Source organism: Cottoperca gobio, chromosome 14 (genome assembly GCF_900634415.1).
Source record: "Cottoperca gobio chromosome 14, fCotGob3.1, whole genome shotgun sequence".
NCBI classification, from domain to species: domain Eukaryota; kingdom Metazoa; phylum Chordata; class Actinopteri; order Perciformes; family Bovichtidae; genus Cottoperca; species Cottoperca gobio.
In genome coordinates, this window is record NC_041368.1 from 7230200 (window position 1) to 7249958 (window position 19759).

General features: G+C 39.7%; 1 protein-coding gene across 1 annotated transcript; it reads left to right on the top strand.

The window, feature by feature from the left end:
- Positions 1-346: 346 nt before the first annotated feature.
- Positions 347-18650, top strand: pitpnab (phosphatidylinositol transfer protein, alpha b). The gene is made up of 12 exons (XM_029448392.1): positions 347-597; positions 4841-4871; positions 9554-9699; positions 10064-10155; positions 11580-11587; positions 11964-12038; positions 12529-12612; positions 12726-12803; positions 13385-13495; positions 13857-13979; positions 14118-14200; positions 15085-18650. Exons 1-11 carry the CDS (start codon positions 581-583, stop codon positions 14163-14165), a joined length of 813 nt encoding a protein of 270 aa, XP_029304252.1. The 5' UTR covers positions 347-580; the 3' UTR covers positions 14166-14200; positions 15085-18650.
- The last annotated feature ends 1109 nt before the right edge of the window (positions 18651-19759 follow it).

A 19759-nucleotide genomic window follows, 5' to 3' on the forward strand; every position in this document is an offset into this window, starting at 1 on the left:
TTCATCTAATATGGTGTTGCTGTTTTGGCCACTCCTGTAAAAGATTATTCAAATGTTTTTGTTTTAGTATAGTTTAATTTTAGTATATCATATTTAGTATAAACTACAGTTTGAATTACAAATACACTTGAACTATTGTATGTATATTGTGCTCTAAAGTCTATTGTTTTTTGTAAAAGAGGGTCAGGGTGAGCAGTTCCAGAATCAGCAGAATGTGTGTTGTCAAGCATAATTATCAATTATCTATTTATAAAATTGGATGGCTCAATTAGTCTCTGTCAGTCATATAGACCCACCACATCAACCACAGAGCACACCCTGGTGAACCATCCTTTTCTGTGTGTAGTCTGCTCTGCACAGGCCTCGCTGCTCTGCGCGCAACAGCAACGCCGCGCCGCGGTCCCGATCAGGAAGTGAATTTGAAGAAAATAAGCGACTGTGGAGGTAGAATGACATAGAGGGGGAGAGGTGGGAGAGAAGCAAGCGGAGAAAGAAGAGACTAACGGAGGGAGGGACGACCCTTGTTTCTGGACCCTGTATTGAGCTGCTCCCCTCTTGGATATACTGCACCGCCAAAAAAATGCTCATAAAGGAATTGTAAGTAGCTGTGTGTGTATGTGTGTGTGTGTGTGTGTGTGTGTGTGTGCGCCCGTCTGGTTTCGCAGCGCTGACATTGTGGCCAGTCGCTCGAGAGTGGAATTACAAGAGTGCGGCCAGGGTGATGTCGATATCCCGTATCTGGTCGACTTCGTGTCCGTCATCATTTTTTCATGCATATGACACTTCATCACCCTAAAGCATTCACCGAATAAACCGAGAAATAAATAAATAAAGCGGCAGCGGCATCAGCAGCCGGTGCAGGCATGGCTGTGCCCTTCACATTTTGCATCAAGAGCCCTCAAGTGAAATCGGGAGGCTTTCACTGTAGCGGATAAATAAATGCATTTTGCTTTGGTGCTAAAATGACGGATGCTCTAGAGGAGTGGTGCTGAGGGAGAGAAATGGCTGATGTAAGCCGCGCCGTGCTGTGCCAGCGTCCATCCCTGTGAGCCGCTGTGGCCATGTTATTGATGCGCGGTGAAGGTGAAGGGACTGATGGAGCATTCCGGCATTTACCTCTGGAGGAATGGAGATGGCGAGGTGTAGAGGGACCCCGGGTGGGAGTGGGCAGGTAGTTTATAGGGGAGGTGGTTGCAAAGCTTTGGCAAAAAATGGTAAATGGCGAGGTTTTGACGCACCAGTCAGACATTTCTGAGAATGTGACAGCTGGGCCGAAGGGACAGGATGGCACATCAAGTGGGATCGTGCGGTCAAACGCAAAGATTTGGAGATTTGTTTTAGCACATTACTTTAACCCATTGCTTGTGCAGGCTCAGTGTTATGTGAGGATAACTGACTGAGGCCTGCTCCGAATCAGCTGGTGGTTAGAATAAGGGTAAGGCCGATGGTATGCAGATGAATTGGGATGATTTTGGCCTTCAAATAAAAAAAATCAGTTATTAGTGGTTGTCGAGTTCAGACAGGATGGTGGTTCCTTCATTTCCATGCTCTTCATTAGTGTCAGCCTGTAAACCAGATTGAGTTTGCTTTAAAGTGTGAGCGACCCACCTGTAAAAAAGAAAAGAAAAAGAAAAGTAATCAGTATGTTTTTTACCCCACGTTTTTAGTGTTACAGTATAGTTTCAGATCATTTTGTACAATCTTTTCTATGAAATATTTAAAGTATAGGTATGTATTTTTAGGATGCATGTATGTTCAATGTTTTATTGCAATTCTATGGCAAGGTCAGAGCTATGCTACCGTACATTGGCACACATTTCCAGCTACTGGCAGCTTCAGCATCTAAAAATAACACTCTGATCTTGAAAAATCTATATAGATCAAAGCCTGGCTTATCTGGCCATACCTTAATCAACACTCATTGTTGTCTGGATTTCTGACCAAATGTATTCAATCAATTAATGGCCCCGCATAAAAAAAAAAGCTCAGGATGAGAGTGATGGCATGGCTAAAGATCTGAAGTGATTAGGGAGAGTCTGGGTCTCAGCAGTCTGCCTGGAAATTAATTAAATCGGTCACGATTAAATGCTGAATGCACTTATATATGCTGTCAACACACAGACACACGGAGAGACCTGTACATGCACCGACACACATACATTGGAGAGCCATCACAGGGGTCAAGAGACAGTGAATTGATCCATTGACTGCTGTAGTACAGACAGTTTTTTGTTTTTTTTAACTGCTGTCCTAAATCACTCCTGGTCCACTTTTTCTCCAATTCCATGCTTTGGCAGGTGCACAATGATACAAGGTATGATGTGATGAAGAGAATGGGAAAGAAGCAGTGAAAGAATAGAAACAGACTGAAAACAGACTGAAGACTGGTTGTCCCCGTGAGGGGGTTTGTTTGGGGAGTTTCTTCTTATTCCGTAGAGAGACTCGTAAAAGACAGTGGGTGTCGTGTGCCTGTAAAGCCCCTTGAGGCAAAATTGTGATTTGTGATATTGGGCTATATAAATAAATGTGGCTTGACTTAAAAAGGGGATATGGTGAGAAGGCAGATGCACGAGAGAAGAAGGGTGTTTGTTTTCGGAAGCAACAGAGAGATACCTGATATTCTTGCCAAGACCTTTAGACCAAGGAGATTTACACAGAGAGAGAGAGAGAGAGAGAGAGAGAGAGAGAGAGAGAGAGAGAGAGAGAGAGAGAGAGAGAGAGAGAGAGAGAGAAGGGGTGGGGTTCTTCTTCTCTTTCCTTTTGATTTACTTTGGGAGATCTGTACTTACATCTACAATATTGTCATTTGACATTACAGACTGTTTCTGCCTTCCTTGCAGCAGCTGGCCTCCCATCCAATGTCTGGCTGGGACTCAGACCCAGATTACATTCAGTGGCAAATGGGATGCGGGATTATCTTATTTTGGGCATACATCACACGGTTACAAAACAATCAACAAGGCTGCATACTGTATGTGCGTTATGTAGTACAAAGTGCACCCGTGTCAGAGAAAGGAGGTAGTGCAGTGGGTTTAAGCTGCTGCTTCCAAATACTCAGAAATAGTTTTTTGTAGAATGAGTATTCCCTCACATGGTTATACTGTATGTACTGTATGTGAGCAGATCTGTACAGTGTACTGGGGCTACGTCACCAAATAATAAAGCCAAAGATTAGCCCCCCCCCCCGTAAACATAGATTGTGATTATATTAAGCATTTCACATTGCACAAAGCTGAAGAACACTTTTTTATTTTAAGACGTTTATTCCATTCCATCAGATTACATATTAGATTTCATTACACGTAGAGATTACAGGAAAACATCATCACATTAACCTACTTTTTTTGCGATCAGTTACTTAAGAAGTAACACTGATCATCAGATCAAATGAAAAATGTATTTAATAGATTTCTTGGTAAAATACTGGAGGTAAGTAAAGGCTACTAAATTGTGCTTTACACTATGTTAGGTTCAGTACAGCCACTAGCGGCCACATGCGTAGTCAGTTTCTACTCCACTAGGAGGTGCTGGTTTTCACCTGAACTTATGGAACACAAGGACGAAGGGCTGGGATTCAGCAGAAATATTCACATACATAGATAACACCACGGTCGTGGAGAGGAAGTACAGTGGGACGAGCAGTCTCCGTAGTCCTAGATAATGATCACTTTTATTAAATTAAGATGTAAATAATTGTCTTTATTGTAACTGATGGTTACATGTTGCTATATTTAGGTTAATACTTAGAAATAATACTTTTATTTGTATTAAGTTCAAAGATGTAAAAAAAGGGGATAAGTGCACTTTATCCCCACCTTGTCCTGATTCTGTAAAATATTGATAATAATGTTAGCCCATTAAAAATCAATGTTTTCTCCTCATATTAAGTATAACCTCAGATGGAAACTGTTCTAAACCTTTTTAGAAGAACCGCTCAGTGTGAAAACCCAGCTTCACAGCTCAGGTTTTACATTTTGTCTCCCTGTCTTCTTGCTTTAGTGAAGCATCTTCTTATCTTCTCCTCAGAATAGCAAACAATAGATATTTATTATCCCCTGATGACTCAATACGTACATTTCATACTTAAAGCAAGTTTGATTTGTTCAGTTTGGAATGCGCATTAGATTTTATTATCCTATTGTTAATAAAGTCGTGCCAAATAAAAGAAAAGTAGCCTTGTCATTTATTTTGCAAAAACATTAAATAAAGTCTACTCTTTGCTCTGTGAGACGTAAAATTCCTCTAATAAGAATGAACTTGTCAGGACTATAACTGTTTGATTGTCATGTACTGTTCGTAAAGCTCATTACAAATCCCTGTGGGCTTACCCCAGCTCAGTGGAAGACTCCTGAGAGACAGCTTCATGGAAAAGACGCATGTTTGCCAGATAATTGGTGTCCAGATCTGAATCGAGCTGAATGGTTAAAGATGTCCATGTTGTCAGGATGTCACTTACAGGATCTCTCCAGGCTAATCCAGATCACAGATAAAGTTTATTATTATCAAATTTAAGAATTATTAATGTCAGCTTTTAGGGATATTTTTGCTCACACGGGAAAGTACAGTGAAACCAAAGGAACTCTTCATACAGTATTGGAGAAATATCAATATTAACATGATAGTATTACAGACTTAAACAACAATCACATCACAGGATTGTTCACGGGGAAAACAGACATTGTGAGTTTTAGCTGGTTAAAACAAGTATCAATATTAAGGCAAAAGAAACGTTATGTATTTTGATGTTATGTTTTCTTCACTGGAATAGAATGAAATTACAGTATCTGTAATTTTACTTTATGATTTCCTTTTACTTTACTCTTTTTTCCTTCTCTTTCAGTCGAGTGATTCTTCCTATCTCTGTGGAAGAGGTAAGTTTCATTTCAGTATATTTGAGTGTGTGTGTGTGTGTGTGTGTGTGTGTGTGTGTGTGTGTGTGTGTGTGTGTGTGTGTGTGTGTGTGTGTGTGTGTGTGCTTAAAAAGCTCAAGGCTCAGCTTTTGTTATCTGATTCTCTGGTTAACGGTATTTGTTTATTTTGCCTGTCATCACTAAAGGCCCTCTCACACAGACAGAAGCATGCCGGCGTATATGAAAAGTAGCTCAAAATGTGTCAGAGTCCAAATACGTCCAACTTTTCCACAGCGGCGTTGTAGCTGACGCATACATAACGTATACATAACAAATTATTATACGTATGTCAAACCTATTGATAGCATATCACTTACTTATTTAAAACGTATCAGAGCTGGAAAAGTGCCATTTGGCTCACGTCATGCTGATGCTGGAGAACAGCTAGAATGTACTCTTGTCGCAGCCTCTCAGCATCCTCCATGCTCTCTGATGATGGGCTGATGTATTCATCAAGACGTGCTGTGAAGAAGTGAGGATGAGCTACTCACAGGGACCCTACATACTATATTCAAACCACAATAAGCTCCCAAATCGCTAGCTGAACGCTAGCTATACTGTAGAAACACGTTTAATAAGTTACTCCGTCGTCAGGGATAAGTTTAACATAGGTTATGAATAGGTTATCCACTCGTTATCAATAAGTTGGCTGTAGGGTTCACCGTCAGCCGACGTAGCCTATATCTAACGTACCTCTAACGTAGTCACGTAATGTATTCCGTATTCACGTACGCATTCAGTATTCACGTATTTCTAACGTAATGCAACTTATGTGTAACGTCTGCATATCTTATGAAGCACACGTCGGGTACGTCTGGAAATTTTGAATATGCTCAAAACACCAGCGTTCAACAACGCACCCCAACGTAACACAGTGAGCTCTTAGCGAATACTACTTATACCTTACCTTATATCAACGTACACCAGCGTGTTGCAGATATTTTGTATACGCCATATGTTTGTATACGTTATGCATTCGTTGGGTATTCGTCTGATACATTTTGTAGAAGTAAGTGATACTCTATCAATAGGTTAGACATGCGTATCTGTATATGTTCACTTTTCCGATCCGATGTGAAGTTGGACTCGTATACGTTTCCGCCGTACGGACATGTGTGACAGGGCCTTAAAGCTGATCTTTCTTAAGTGGCCTTCGACTTTAATGTGTTTACAACTATGTTTTATATTTTCAATCGTGATCATATATCTTCGAACACTGGAAAGGACATAAAGGACATGGACGGGGGAAAAAATTGAAGGTTTAAAAAAAATAAAAATAAAAGATCTCACAGACTATGCATAGAAAAATGGCAGCAGTGATCACATGTGCTCATATTTAAGAGGCGTTTAATCAGATAAAGCTATAAACCAACACAGTAAGCACAATCTTTCACTGTCTTCGTCCTCTTTTCTCTCTGTGTCCATCTGTCCCCTGATATCCTCATTTCCATTGCAGTCTGCTCTTCCATTCAGGCCTGCTGCATCGTAAATGAGTCACCTGAAACTACTTCCATGACTTCCTCTGCACCCCCCCTCGCTATCGTCCTCATATGTATGCACTTACTTGAGAGTAATCTACTTTTGGTAGAGACATTTGACTTGTGGTGTTTATTATTGACAAATAAAAATGGACTAATGTAGCCTACAAGCACTTAATCTACGATTACACACAGTAAACAGCTTCAAGTATCAGTGTGAAGCAGCTGTGAGTGCTCAGACGCACGATAACCGGTTTTCAGCCGAGACAGCAACTGCCCCTAATGTATTGTCCCACGTCAATGCAACTTCAGCCAAATCTGAGAATCAAATTTTCATTCTAACTCCACACCACAAGGCAGTGGACGGAGCAATGCAATTTTTTCCCCTTTCCTCAGGAAGGCTTTAAATCTGCACATGTTGCTTCTCTTTAACTGTGTGTGTTTGTTGCCTTGATCTTAATCATATATCTACACAATGAGGCAGGTTTCCTTTAGAGCAGGAGGCCCGGAAGTTGTGTGAAGGTCAGCATGTTATGTCACAATTAGACACTAGATATTTTCTTGACTAAAATGTGTGAATGTGAATACAGTTGAGAAATGTCTCCTGTGTCTTGCACCACGTGTGCCCCCTCTGCCCTTGTTTCACGTCCTTCCAGAGCTCCATCTTCTCTGCCTCCCTCACTACACCCGAACTCTCTGAAGCAGCAGCATTCAGTTATTTGCCACCAAATTACACATGGGAATTAGATTCTTTCCAATAGCACAACAGTTGTACCTTCACTAGGGATGACTATGGATTAATGTCTTTGAATAAAGGTTTTGTTTCGGGGAGTAGGCTACATTTTGAAAGAGGCTCTTCTAGCCGTTGATCCTTGGAGAGTTTACTAAATTGAATTTTCTGTCTGTTAACTTCCTCCCAGGAACAGATTTGAACCTAAAGCGTTATCACTAGGCAATTTTATTTTCGTCAAAGAAGGAAGTTCTGGTATAACTGAACATGGAATCACCCCACAAGGCAAGGTTGAATTATATTTGTCCAACACTTTGACCCAGGAGGCTTTGCTGTTGCTGCATCCCATTTATTTTCGTTGGCAGTCGCGGTGTCTGCAGCTGACTTGAGGCAACAGTCTCTCGGTTGCTCTCCAGCTGTGTCTAGTAATTCAATCCAGAGACAATTATTCTGTCTTTGTTTCATTTTAGTGTTCACATTATGTGAAGGTCATTTAAACCAGCTTGGCACAGGTATCTGGGTCTTTGTCTTTTTATATTCCATTGCTGTTGCTGTGGAGGGGTAACCTTTTTAAATGCAGACAAAAGGTCAAAAGGTCATGGCCAAAATGAGCAGTCTCTGAATAGTGGCTTTAATCCAAAAGTCCTAAAGTAGTTGAAACAATAGCTGGAATAGTGACCATCTGTCACTGTTGTTTCTGAACACAGTGAGCACAGTGAGCAGCTGCCATTTAATAAAGGATCTGTGGGTATTGATCAAAGCAGTAAGCAAATGTATCTAGGATTTGGCCTCAATTCACTTACCCATAGTTAATATATAAAAGTGATAGTAGTGATAGTGATATATGAGTTATCTAGAATTACTACCAAAGTCTTTTCAGAACTTGGACTGCCTAAGACCGGTTAGTGGTCTTCCAAATTTCAGGGAAATCTGCAGCTATAGCTTTCAGGATTTCCTCCTGACAGTCAAATTAAAAAGAGAAAACTCAATATTCATTATGGAGAACATTTACCAATTGAATAACATTACTATGGATTTGTTGCTGATATTTATTTGAAAAAACTGCAATTTACAATCACCTGAAATTACATTTCAGAAACGATTACAGAATAACATCCAATGTACATACAGTATATGAGATGGTTGTATGTGAGTGCTCCATTGTCTTTCATTTTAATCAAGCACTTGCATATCTGGACATATTAGAGTAAAATATTGTAGCTACGCTGGAGTTAAATAGAAAACATTTTTAGCAATCCAAAATATTCATGTAAGGTTTTGTATCAGAGCAACAGAACTTCGTTCTGGAATTGTACTTCATTCAAACAATCAGCAGAAGATAAAGATAAACCAATGTAATCATGGATAACAGCTCCAATGTTCCACAAAGCATTACATCCACAAGACTTTTTTTTTAGAATTGGTTTGGTTCTTGTACTACATTTGTGCATTTGTTGTGCTTCTCAAAAACAGCAGAACACAGAAGGTAGATTTCTTTTCTTTTGAACTTATCTTTGTTATTTTACATTTTTTACCTTTTTATTTATTGGCTTTTAACATTGCCTTATATGTTATGTTATGCTGTGCTTATCTTCATACATTTACTGTGCTCTTCTTTTTTTTTTTCATTACTCAGTTACTGTTTCCATATTTCAGGAGCGGGCAGGAGAGCATTCGATCATGTGTCTATAAATAAAATCTACAAATAACTGTTGTGCAGACTCATCATAGTGCTTGTACTTCTTCAACATGACTAATGAGCCTTAAACTAATACAAACATTTCAGTGTCAAATCCATTCTGGCTCCAATATCGTGGGTTTTCTCTGGGGACGTTGTTTCTTTGTTATATGTGTGTAAAAAAGTAACTTATAATATTCTCATGGTTTGACTTTAACGTACAATAAATTAGAAAGAATAACTGTAATCTCTCTCCTATGGAAACGACATAATAATTCTGACTACATCGACATTGTTTCATCTTTTGGGATGTACGTACGTCGGCCCTCTGGTCCAGCTTTGTGCAGGGGTTATAAAGTGGATTAGAAGTGATTAAGAAATGAAAGGAGCCATGTTCCTGTGTTTTCGTGTTTAAACACTTCGCATGCACACTCGGGACCGAGAAAATGGGGAATGAGAGGAAGAGAGGGATGAAGGAAGGAGAAAGTGTACAGTTTGTGAAAGAAGCTGACAGGTCAAGAAGACAAACAAGAGATTATGAGGATTCAGTGACAAGGAAAGTAGAAGGTCAAGATCAGGCAACGGATCAGAAGAAAAAGTAATCCACCAGTTAAAATTTAAATAGATGAGCTGATGACATGAAAATAAAGATATCTGTATTTGACTGTGAAAGCTCACTCATCCAGAATAATACATGTTGAGAGAAACCGCTCCTTATTTGAACACAGTCCAACCTGTCTTTTTTTCTGTTTTTCAGTACCAGGTCGGCCAGCTGTACTCTGTGGCCGAGGCCAGTAAGAATGAGACGGGTGGAGGAGAAGGAGTGGAGGTGCTAAAAAATGAGCCCTACGAGAAAGATGGAGAGAAGGGACAGTACACACACAAAATTTACCATTTGCAGAGGTGAGCGGTTGTCCGACATGTTTAAAAGTTAATTCAGGAAGACTACTTCATTCATTTTGCCCTCGAGGCCACATCTCTTGGCTCCCATCCATTCATATATGTCTCTGCTTCAGTCTCTTATCCCATCACTTGATTTACTCCAAAGCTTTTTAAGGAATAGTTCAACTTTTTAGGAAAAATCTTTATTAACCTTGCATTCGATGATGCCACAGTTTTCAACAAAGTCTAATCTTGATTTCATAAACTATTTGACCTGTAACTCAATCTCTCCTGATTGAAATATAGTTAGATAAGTATTAATTAATAAAACAAATACCATTAGACTTACCATTGTCTGTTCTCTCTTCACTCCTCTGTCCTGCAGTAAAGTGCCGTCATTCGTCAGAATGTTGGCTCCAGCTTCAGCTCTCAACATCCACGAGAAAGCCTGGAACGCATACCCATACTGTCGCACAGGTAGCACGCACGCACACACACACACACACACACACACACACACACACACACACATAAACTAAGCAGGCAGCCTCCGGGTCTGAAAAGTGAAGCCAATGCGGAAGTGCCTTCAACCTGCATTCTTTTGTAATAGCCAGAATCGAAGGTGGGAACTCTATTGGTTGCATAGAAGTCTATGAGAAAATGAGCCTACATCTCACTTGATTTGTTTATGGTCTCAATCGCAAGTTTCAAGTCTTCAATACAGAATGATGTTCATTTTGTAAATTATAGTTCCAATTACGTTACCCTGGCGTTGTCCAGTATGGGTGTTGTCCATGTTTTTATCAACTCTAACCCTCTCACAGTGTGTTTTTAGTTCATGAAAGTTGGTTGTCTAAAAATGTCTTGTTCAGCGTTAAATGAAAACCAAGATTGCTACGGCCCAAAACTCAAAACTCTGGAAAAGCAATTATGATTAGTGACATATATGAAGCTGCGCACATTTTCATACTATGACTTAATTGGAAGACCAAAAATAGCAAGTGTTTTTGACCTTGATGGCGTTTATGTTTTATTGTGTTTTTTTATTTTTTATTAAAGAATGGGCTGGTACATGACAACAAGAAAACCGTCAAATATTTCCAGGGTTTCAGGAGTAGACACTGTTACAAGACATGGTGTAGGAAATAATACGTAAGTTAAATAAATGAACATAAGTAGCACATACAGAAGTGAGAGTTTCAGTCCACAATAAAATGAAATTAAAACATGTCACAGTCACAGGGAAGTTGTGGCTAGGTTTGAAATCTAAACAGGCACTCCATCGATCTATATAAAGGTCCAATAGAGGTCCCAGGACAAAGTCCCATCCTCCAAACTATCTTTTAATCTATTGAGCGTGAACTCATAGGATGCGATCTGGAGCTATTATAATGCCACCATACCCACAATAATACCTGAAAACTCACATTGTGATACATTTGGTGTTTGAGATACTGTATGTCCTGCAATAAACAAAAGCTCTAATACACTGTAATATGTGAAAACAGCTGACTCAAATGAGTTAGTGATCAGATAGATGCTGATCTGTCAAAGAGATTGTTGTTCTCCAAGTACCTCTCTGTCTCTCTGTGTCTTTGTGTCTCCTTGAAGGAGTAGTTGAATTATTAACTGCATGTCCAGTGAGAAGAGAAATGCAATCACTCGGACCTTTCAGGTTGAGATCACACACACACTAGTGGCTGCAAGAGAGCCATCTTTCATACAAACACACACACACACATACACACACACACAATACCCACTGACAAACATTGCTGAACAATTCCCCTTTGACCTCTGTACTTTTACCAATGCTATTACATTTCTCATATGTTCCCCAACTGTATTATTTTTTCTTTCTCTCTGTTTGCTCCTGCGCTTTCTTTCATCTGGCTCTGCAGTTATCACTGTGAGTATTTTTTTTCTTTTAAGCTTTACAGATTTCATGTATGTTGCCACGAAGGAAACGTTGATGCACAAGGAGGGAACAAATAAACCTGAAAGTTGAGAAAGAAATTTGATCTATTTCACTGACAGAGCAGCAACAGGGATAGTCAGACACAGTTACCCTGAGTGTGTGTGTGTGTGTGTGTGTGTGTGTGTGTGTGTGTGTGTGTGTGTGTGTGTGTGTGTGTGTGTGTGTGTGTGTGTGTGTGTGTGTGTGTGTGTGTGTGAGAGCAGTAGACTATGTCATTTGTATTTAATGGTTTTTTCGCTTGCTTACATTTTATTCTGTAGATTTACTGTTCCCTCCACACTCAGGATTGTTTCTCTTTTCTCTGCAGAATGAGTATATGAAAGATAACTTCCTGATCAAGATTGAGACATGGCACAAACCTGACACGGGACACCTCGAAAATGTAATTATTAAAGACTGTATTGAGCTGACGAGGTGCATGCATGTGTTTGAGTAATTTATTTTGTGATTTTTAGGATCACTTTAAACCATGCATGAGTCAAAGAAGTGCTCATGTTACACCACTAATGCTTGAATTTAACTTCTACTGTATCTCACACCATGTGTAGGCTTCTTTGTTTATTATCCATTTCCTCTACTGTTTACTTGTCCTCTAATAATAAATTGCTCTATGAATTGTACAGGACATGCCGAAACAAGCCCCGTGTTATAGGCTCCCGTACAGTAATACCTGCGGCTCCTATGTATACATTAATATAATCATGTAAAAAATGTGAGCATCCAAAACTGCTAAAAAGGGTACCACTAATTACCAGAGAAATGTGTCGCGCATGTATATTTTTACTTATGGGTTTTCACCCTGAACCTTGTGTTCCCGTCCCTGTCGTATGAGGGCGGCGTGTATCCAGCTGTGCTCTGTGCTTCTCTTTCAGGTACATGGTTTGGATGCAGAAACCTGGAAGAAGGTGGATGTAGTCTATCTGGATATCGCAGACAGAAGCCAAGTGGATTCGAAGGTGAAAACTTTTAGCTTAAGATCCACGTTGAAATTACAGCAACTAGATTTCTTATTGATTGTGTCACCTCCTCATCCATTTTGTTCATTTTGGTTTTTCTTGCCTCTCTTCAGGACTACAAGCCAGAGGAGGACCCATGCAGGTACAAGTCAGTGAAGACAGGACGAGGCCCTCTAGGACCAGACTGGAAGGTACAACGCGTTGTTGTTCATTTCTCACATATACATATGAAACCACTGAAATACATGCTGAACACAGAACTTCAACCACATTGGAGTTATTATTGATGTGTAAAATAAAAAATATCACTTGCACCGATATTTGTTTTATTAGCCATGTTTAGACGGTGCGGGACAAACATTTTATCATAATGTAACCAGGGCCATAGCTACTTTGAGCACACTGAGGTCATGTTTGGCCACTTGGGGGGAGTTTCATCCTAACACATCCTAAAAATAAATTAAGATTGTAATGTTTCCCTCCCAGTTTAGTTCCTGTTAGTGTGGAGAAACTTGGAAAGGCCATTTTAAGCTGTCATGTAGGAAAATTACATTTACGAATACTTCATAAGAATCACTAAAATTAGAGAAATCCAAACAGGAACTTTTCTTTAATATTTATATTTATATAAAGACCTCTAAAATCATAGCTACGGCCCTGAATGCAACAGATTAAAAGCTAGATATATTTAAAACAAATTGAGTTTATATACTGTATATTTTTATTAACAATTAAAACATCCCTGTATGTATGTATATTTGTGCTCTTGCAGAAAGAACTTCCTAAGAAGACAGACTGCCCACACATGTGTGCCTACAAACTGGTCACTGTCAAATTCAAGTGGTGGGGCCTGCAAAATAAAGTGGAGAACTTCATTCAAAAGGTTTGTTTAAAGGTCGGACTGTGGTACATACCAGTATGTCACTGGGATCATTAGCCACAGGTCAATGTCAGCTTCTGAGGGGGGGATTGTGTGTGTGTTAGGGACTGTTGCCTGCATCCTTTGCATGCATACAGTACATACAGTGTCTTGCATCTTAGCTTGAGGTAAGACTGGAAAAGTACCACCCATTATGATGCTGTACACACAGAGCTGCACCAGCCTCTAGTGGATAAACAGTGTAAAGCAGAGGTGGAATTAAACATCTCTGATAATCAAGCAGCTTGATTGTATCATTAGGAGATGGAAAAGAATCTGATTCCACAATATGACTTTCTCTTTATACTCATATGTTGTTTCACAGCAAGAGAAGCGCTTGTTCACTAATTTCCACCGTCAGCTGTTCTGCTGGATCGACAAATGGATCGACTTGAACATGGAAGACATTCGTCGCATGGAGGAGGAGACACGCAAGGAGCTAGATGAGGTGAGCTGACGAAGTACCTAATATTTATCGATATTAGTCAAACTAATTAATTCGACCATAGAGTCCAGAAACGGGACATGCTCAGTGTGAATTATCCTGCAGCTACAACATTTCTGAGCTGATTGCTTGTCTTGTCAGATGAGAGTGAAGGACCCAGTGAAAGGGATGGTGGCTCTAGAGGACTGAGGTTGAGTTGGACCGTGAATGCTGCTGCTCATCAGGTGAGAGGAATTTAAAATGATGTGTGACATTTCAATGCACCGTAGTATTTGTTTGACTGTCTGTATATTAGGATTAAGATTCATCATGATATTATATTAATTCTTTGGACAACAAACAATATTAGCTGATATCACAAAGCCACAATGCAATTCGATTCTATTTAAGGGCCTGTAATCGATATGAGACGATATTTTGTGCCCATTTAACACACAAAAATCCCTTCCAGACATTTAAATGAAAAGCAATCTAAAGAAAAAGGTGTGCTTGGACAAAAATGGTGATGCAGGCGTGCCATGGGAATGTCAAAATAGGCGCATCTTAAAGATGTATCGTGTTTTCACTTTGCATTGATGATATTGGATCCATTTCAATCAAGAGATAATTATTTCTCACCTTTATTGACATGTGCTCAAGATAATAAATGTGAATAAGTCTTTGGCGATTAGACCCCATCGTGATATCCTATATTTTAGGGGGATGTGAAGCTGTAAGTAGAATAGGAAACCGACCCATGGGGTCTAGACACTGGCGGTGATGAAGATGAGAGGAAAAGAATGCTGAAGATCTGGATTAGAGGAGGAGTGGACTTCTGATGAGCTCGACCTGAGCACTGGCTATAATGACAGGAGAATGGGGTGGTGGAGGGCCGCAACAATATCGCCTGAAATGACAGCTGACAGCAGCAGAGAGGAGGACAGATTTAAAGTTTGACAGCAGCTCCATGATTGGCTGTTGGAGATTGTGGCAAAATCTATCTGGTTAACTAAAAGAGTGGACGCCCATAATGAGCTGATTAGAAGCAGCTGGACGAGTGAGAGTTACACCCCACCCGAAAGTAGAAAGTTCTCTTGTTTATGCTCTTTCCTCTTTCTATGTCTTTCAGACCGGACTACCCAGACACCAGCGGATTCACATCCTCCTTCTATTCCAACTGACGCAAACATCTGACCGGCCGGTCCAAACCCCCATCCCCCGCTTCTGCGGTACAATCTGGTTTTCAGGGACCTGGACCCAGTAAACTCCCAGTTTTCAGATGATCTCCTCCAACATATCCCATCTCCCTTGAGTCCCATCCACCTCTTATTTGTTTTTCCATCCAGTGTCCCCATCTTATTACCTGCTCTGAGGCCTCCAGTAGCTATAGATCTTGTCAGTCAGTCCTCTCTTTCTCTCTCAGTCACGAAACCGTTCTAAACTACAGAGAAAATAGTGTCATTTATCTCTGCAATTTAGGATTTATTTCTACTTAAGATATCCCAATGGTGTGTATATATACAGTATGCCGTATAACAGGGAGCTGAATAATTGTATTGAAATATATATATATATAAATATAAATATATATGAACAGGGTTTTTAAAAGGATTTTGTCTGTAAGTTTGTCTGTGGATGTTTAGTTTTTCCAGACCAAGATCTGCTCATTGTTGAGTTTTGATCCTGGGATTTTGTATTTATTTGGCGGGGTTTGTCATAATACCTCCGTCTCTCCATTTGTGTCATGCAGTGTTTGCTTTAGTTGTTCAAATCAATTTGCAAGTCTACAAACGGCACCTGCAAAGTTGGGATTGTGCTGAGAGTGTTATGTTGTCTCTGCTATACTCCAGACCAACTATCTCCTCTAATATGTTGAGGCATTCATTGGCTTTTCTGCTGCTCTGTGTGTGTGAGTGTGTGTGTGTGTGTGTGTGTGTGTGTGTGTGTGTGTGTGTGTGTGTGTGTGTGTGTGTGTGTGTGTGTGTGTGTGTCTGTTTCTGTAGCGTTGTAAGGTCTTCAAGGTTTCCAGACATGTTTTTTTATTTCTCTCTCTAGATCATTTCTAGCTCTTCAGTTCCATTAGGCTGTTCAAATGGGCCGCTTGAAAGTGCAGTAATTTAAACATGCAGTCGTGCACACACACACACACACACATACACACACATACACACACAGTGATAGTATACAAGGATATAAGTCAAATGTATCACTCTGCAAAGGGAGATGCCCAGTGAATGAGTCTTTATTTCAACAAACTTCACATTCTTTTAGCTGCAAACCTCGTTATCATGGCGGTGGTTTTAACATTAGCAGCCATATTGAATACGCAGCTCGTCCCGCTCGCTGTAGATAGATAAATGGTTCTTTGAAAGTAAAACTTTATGTGATCTGCATCAGTTTTTGCCCTGTCATCCATTCTGTCACCTCCAGTGGATAAATGGTCTTATCCAGCAATAGCAATAACTACCATGAAACATTGGTCTCTCCTTTTATCATTGCAAATCTAATCTTACTCTACTGTTTGTTCCTATCCTGAGAACAGTTTTGGTAAAGCAGAGCCCATGCTGAAAGTCAAGGATGGTTAAGTGATTGATTAATTATTTATTAAATGCTGGTTTTATTGTGTTTGTGTTTGGATGAGGTGGATTTCTCTCCTGCTGGAATCTAAAGCCTGTTACTTGTAATAGTGTGGTTTTTCGGTATATGCATGAGTGTACATGAGTGATGTACAGTAGCGTGTCTTTGAAGAGATCCGATGCTGGCTGGGTAAAGATGGGAGGAAGTAAGAGACCTAGAGGAGTGATAACAGCAGACACTAACCTTGTTCCTCTTGTTGACGTCTGTTTGGCCTCCTTTGTCCTCACTTACTTTTGTCATCCTCTTTTGCATCACCTGTTCACCTTTATCTTATAACAGTGTGGAAACTTTAGAGCAAGCAACAGATAATGTCAAAACAAAATTTATCATTTGTGATATTAGGCTATACAAAATAAAAAAACTTATTTTATTTTTTTACATTTTCTTGGTATAAGAAGAATATTAATCAGCTATATTCCGTCTAACTCATGACATGACATGACAGAGCAGAGCAAATGATTATATTTAAATAAATTGCTCTTGTATCTTTATGTATTTGCTAGAGTTCACCATAACCCTGAGGTGCTCATAGAATTGGGGTGGAGTTTCTTTAGAAAGCAGCATTGACACCAGTCTTCCAGGGCCTCGTGAATTATGATTACACAGAAATGGAGAATTGAAATGCCTTCATGCTTCATTTGACACGATAATATTGTAGTAGTGTTATTGTGTGATCATTGGCCTATACATTTATGTAATCTGTCTTAAGCCCAAACACACGGCGTAAAAAGGCCGTTAAAAACTGCAAATGTCATTATTGGCAACCACCCGAGCGCTATACTTAAAACTTGTTTTATCTTATGACACTTTTTTTCATGTCCCTGCATAAACTATCTCTATTAAGTTTATAAAACCAGTCACCGCATAACCTTTTCTGTTGCCTCCCCTTCAAAGAAAACACCCTGGATGTCCCACCCTTCCACCTCTCTCTGTGTCCATCAAGCATCTCACTCACTGTCTGTGATGGGGCTACCAACTGAATCATGGAGATTTGTGGATGTACTGTATGTATTGACTTTGTAAATACTAAATAAAGTAATGTAGATGAACACATATATATATAGATCAGACTGTCCTGCCAGACCTACAGCACAGCCTCTCCACACGTGATCCTCTTATTCCATCGTTATCACACCACAGTGACCAAGTTGCTCTCACAGAGGTATTACTGTGAGGAGATGTAGAGTTATAGTTGATTAGACGTTTTGAGGAAAACTGTGAGCTATAGAAATAAACAAAAGAAAAAAACACATTGTCACATATTGAGATCATTTTGCTGCAGATTTTAGGATGCTCCAGCAAAGCAGTGAATAGCTGCTGTGTGGTTTGTAGCTGGAGGAAAAGAAATGAAAAAGCAAAAACCCTGTTCACTATTTCCTCTCACATTGTTCTTCCCTCACAGGGGCCATGTCTCATTGGCAGGATAGTGTATAGATATATATTTTTGTTCTGAGTGTTGTTGTACCTCTGTTGTCAGTCTCTGAACTGCTTCTCTCACCGATAAGAAACATATAATGGCAGCTTGGGTCAGTTCATTGATCCACATAATTAGCTGATGGTGTCAGCCCTTGTGCGAGTTAGATTTCCCCTCCTATGGTTTGTGATGGGGATCGAGGGGAAATGACTCTGCATTTAGGAACACTGGGTGCTGTAGGGTTGGAGTTATAGCTATGTAGGAGAAAAAGACAATTAGATGTGGTTGTTTCAAAACAGATAGTGGCATAAGGTCCATTTTAAGAGCCTGAAGACACCATACAAACTTGTGAGAGAACATGGTTTAACAGAGACAATCTCATAGATATCTGTTGTTAGATTCCTCGATTTATAATCAGAATATGAAACCAAATGATTCCACCAACCCAAACTGTTTTTAAATCTCTCTCTGTCTCTCTCTCTTACTTTTTCTCTCTCTCTTACTCGCTCTCACTCCTGTTAACTTGTCTCCTGTTTTTCTTTCTTTTATTGTGAATTTGTGCCTTTTTGTCATCTTATCTTCCAATAACACTACTGTACATTGGAGACGTAAAGAAATGAATAAAAAGAAGCAAAGCAACTGTACATACATTTTGATGTGCATGTTTTCTTACAGTAGTGTGTGCACTGTGACACAAGAGCAATGATCTCCTCACTTGATCAAAGGGGGGATTTAGAACGGTTTTACGATTAAACCATAGTCATATAAATCGATTTATAAAGGTATTGGACATCAATTGGATAGAGCAAAGATGTGTTAACACAACTGCATATACACTAAATCATTAAATCAGTCCATTGATTAATAGATCCAAATAAAAAGGGGTTTAGTAACAATTATTTTCTGTAATGAACAAAGGTTAATTAAAGCCACTACCTGTAGAATACGGATGTAAATATGAAAGAATACACAGTGGCAGACACTACATACACACACACATGCACAAACACTGTAGGCAGGGTACATTTAATCAGGTTTGGCTGGCAAAGATTACTTTAAATCCTGATTATGAGGGAGAGGAGGGGCCAGGACAGAGAGTGGCTACACATTTTGTGAGATGTTTATGAGTCTCTACAAAGTGTGCGTCTGTCGGAGAGGACATCTTTTCAACTGTAAACTTTTATGACGATTATTTAGCTCGTGGGTGTTTCTTTAAAGGTGACATTTTCGAGTTCTAGCTCTTTCTAATCTCACGGGACTCAACAACAGAGAATTCATCCTGGTTTTAAGAGGTGCTCTGCTTTTCATGTGGTCTATTTCTTTTTCATGACTGTCTACTTTAGGAAAAGTGATTGTAACAAAAATGTCATCAAAGGGACAGCTAGCTAAACCTGAAAGATGTCCTTTTAAATTACAGGCCTAACACCAATATAGACAGTCAAAGATATATTTAACCCAGTTCTGATACCAAAGCAACCGTCCAGGAACATTAAGAGAATGGCCTACAACAGTGAAGGAGTGCACCCTTCACTTTTAAAATAAATACTTGTCAGTGTTGACTAAAACTACGTCAATTAACATATTAATGTGTTCATGGGGCTTTAGACGGACTGGTATGTGGAATGTGTTACCATTGGACAGAGCCGGGCTTGTTTCCCCCTGTTTCCGGCCCTTATGCTAAGCTAAGCTAATTGTTCCTTGGCTGTAGTTTCATACTTAATGGACAGATATGAGTGAGGTATCGATTTTCTCA

Excerpts from the sequence above, each read along its gene's own strand:
- pitpnab (XM_029448392.1), top strand. Across the intron at positions 9,700-10,063 it reads AAAATTTACCATTTGCAGAG|TAAAGTGCCGTCATTCGTCA; the intron begins GTGAGCGGTTGT and ends TCTGTCCTGCAG. Across the intron at positions 13,980-14,117 it reads CACGCAAGGAGCTAGATGAG|ATGAGAGTGAAGGACCCAGT; the intron begins GTGAGCTGACGA and ends TTGTCTTGTCAG.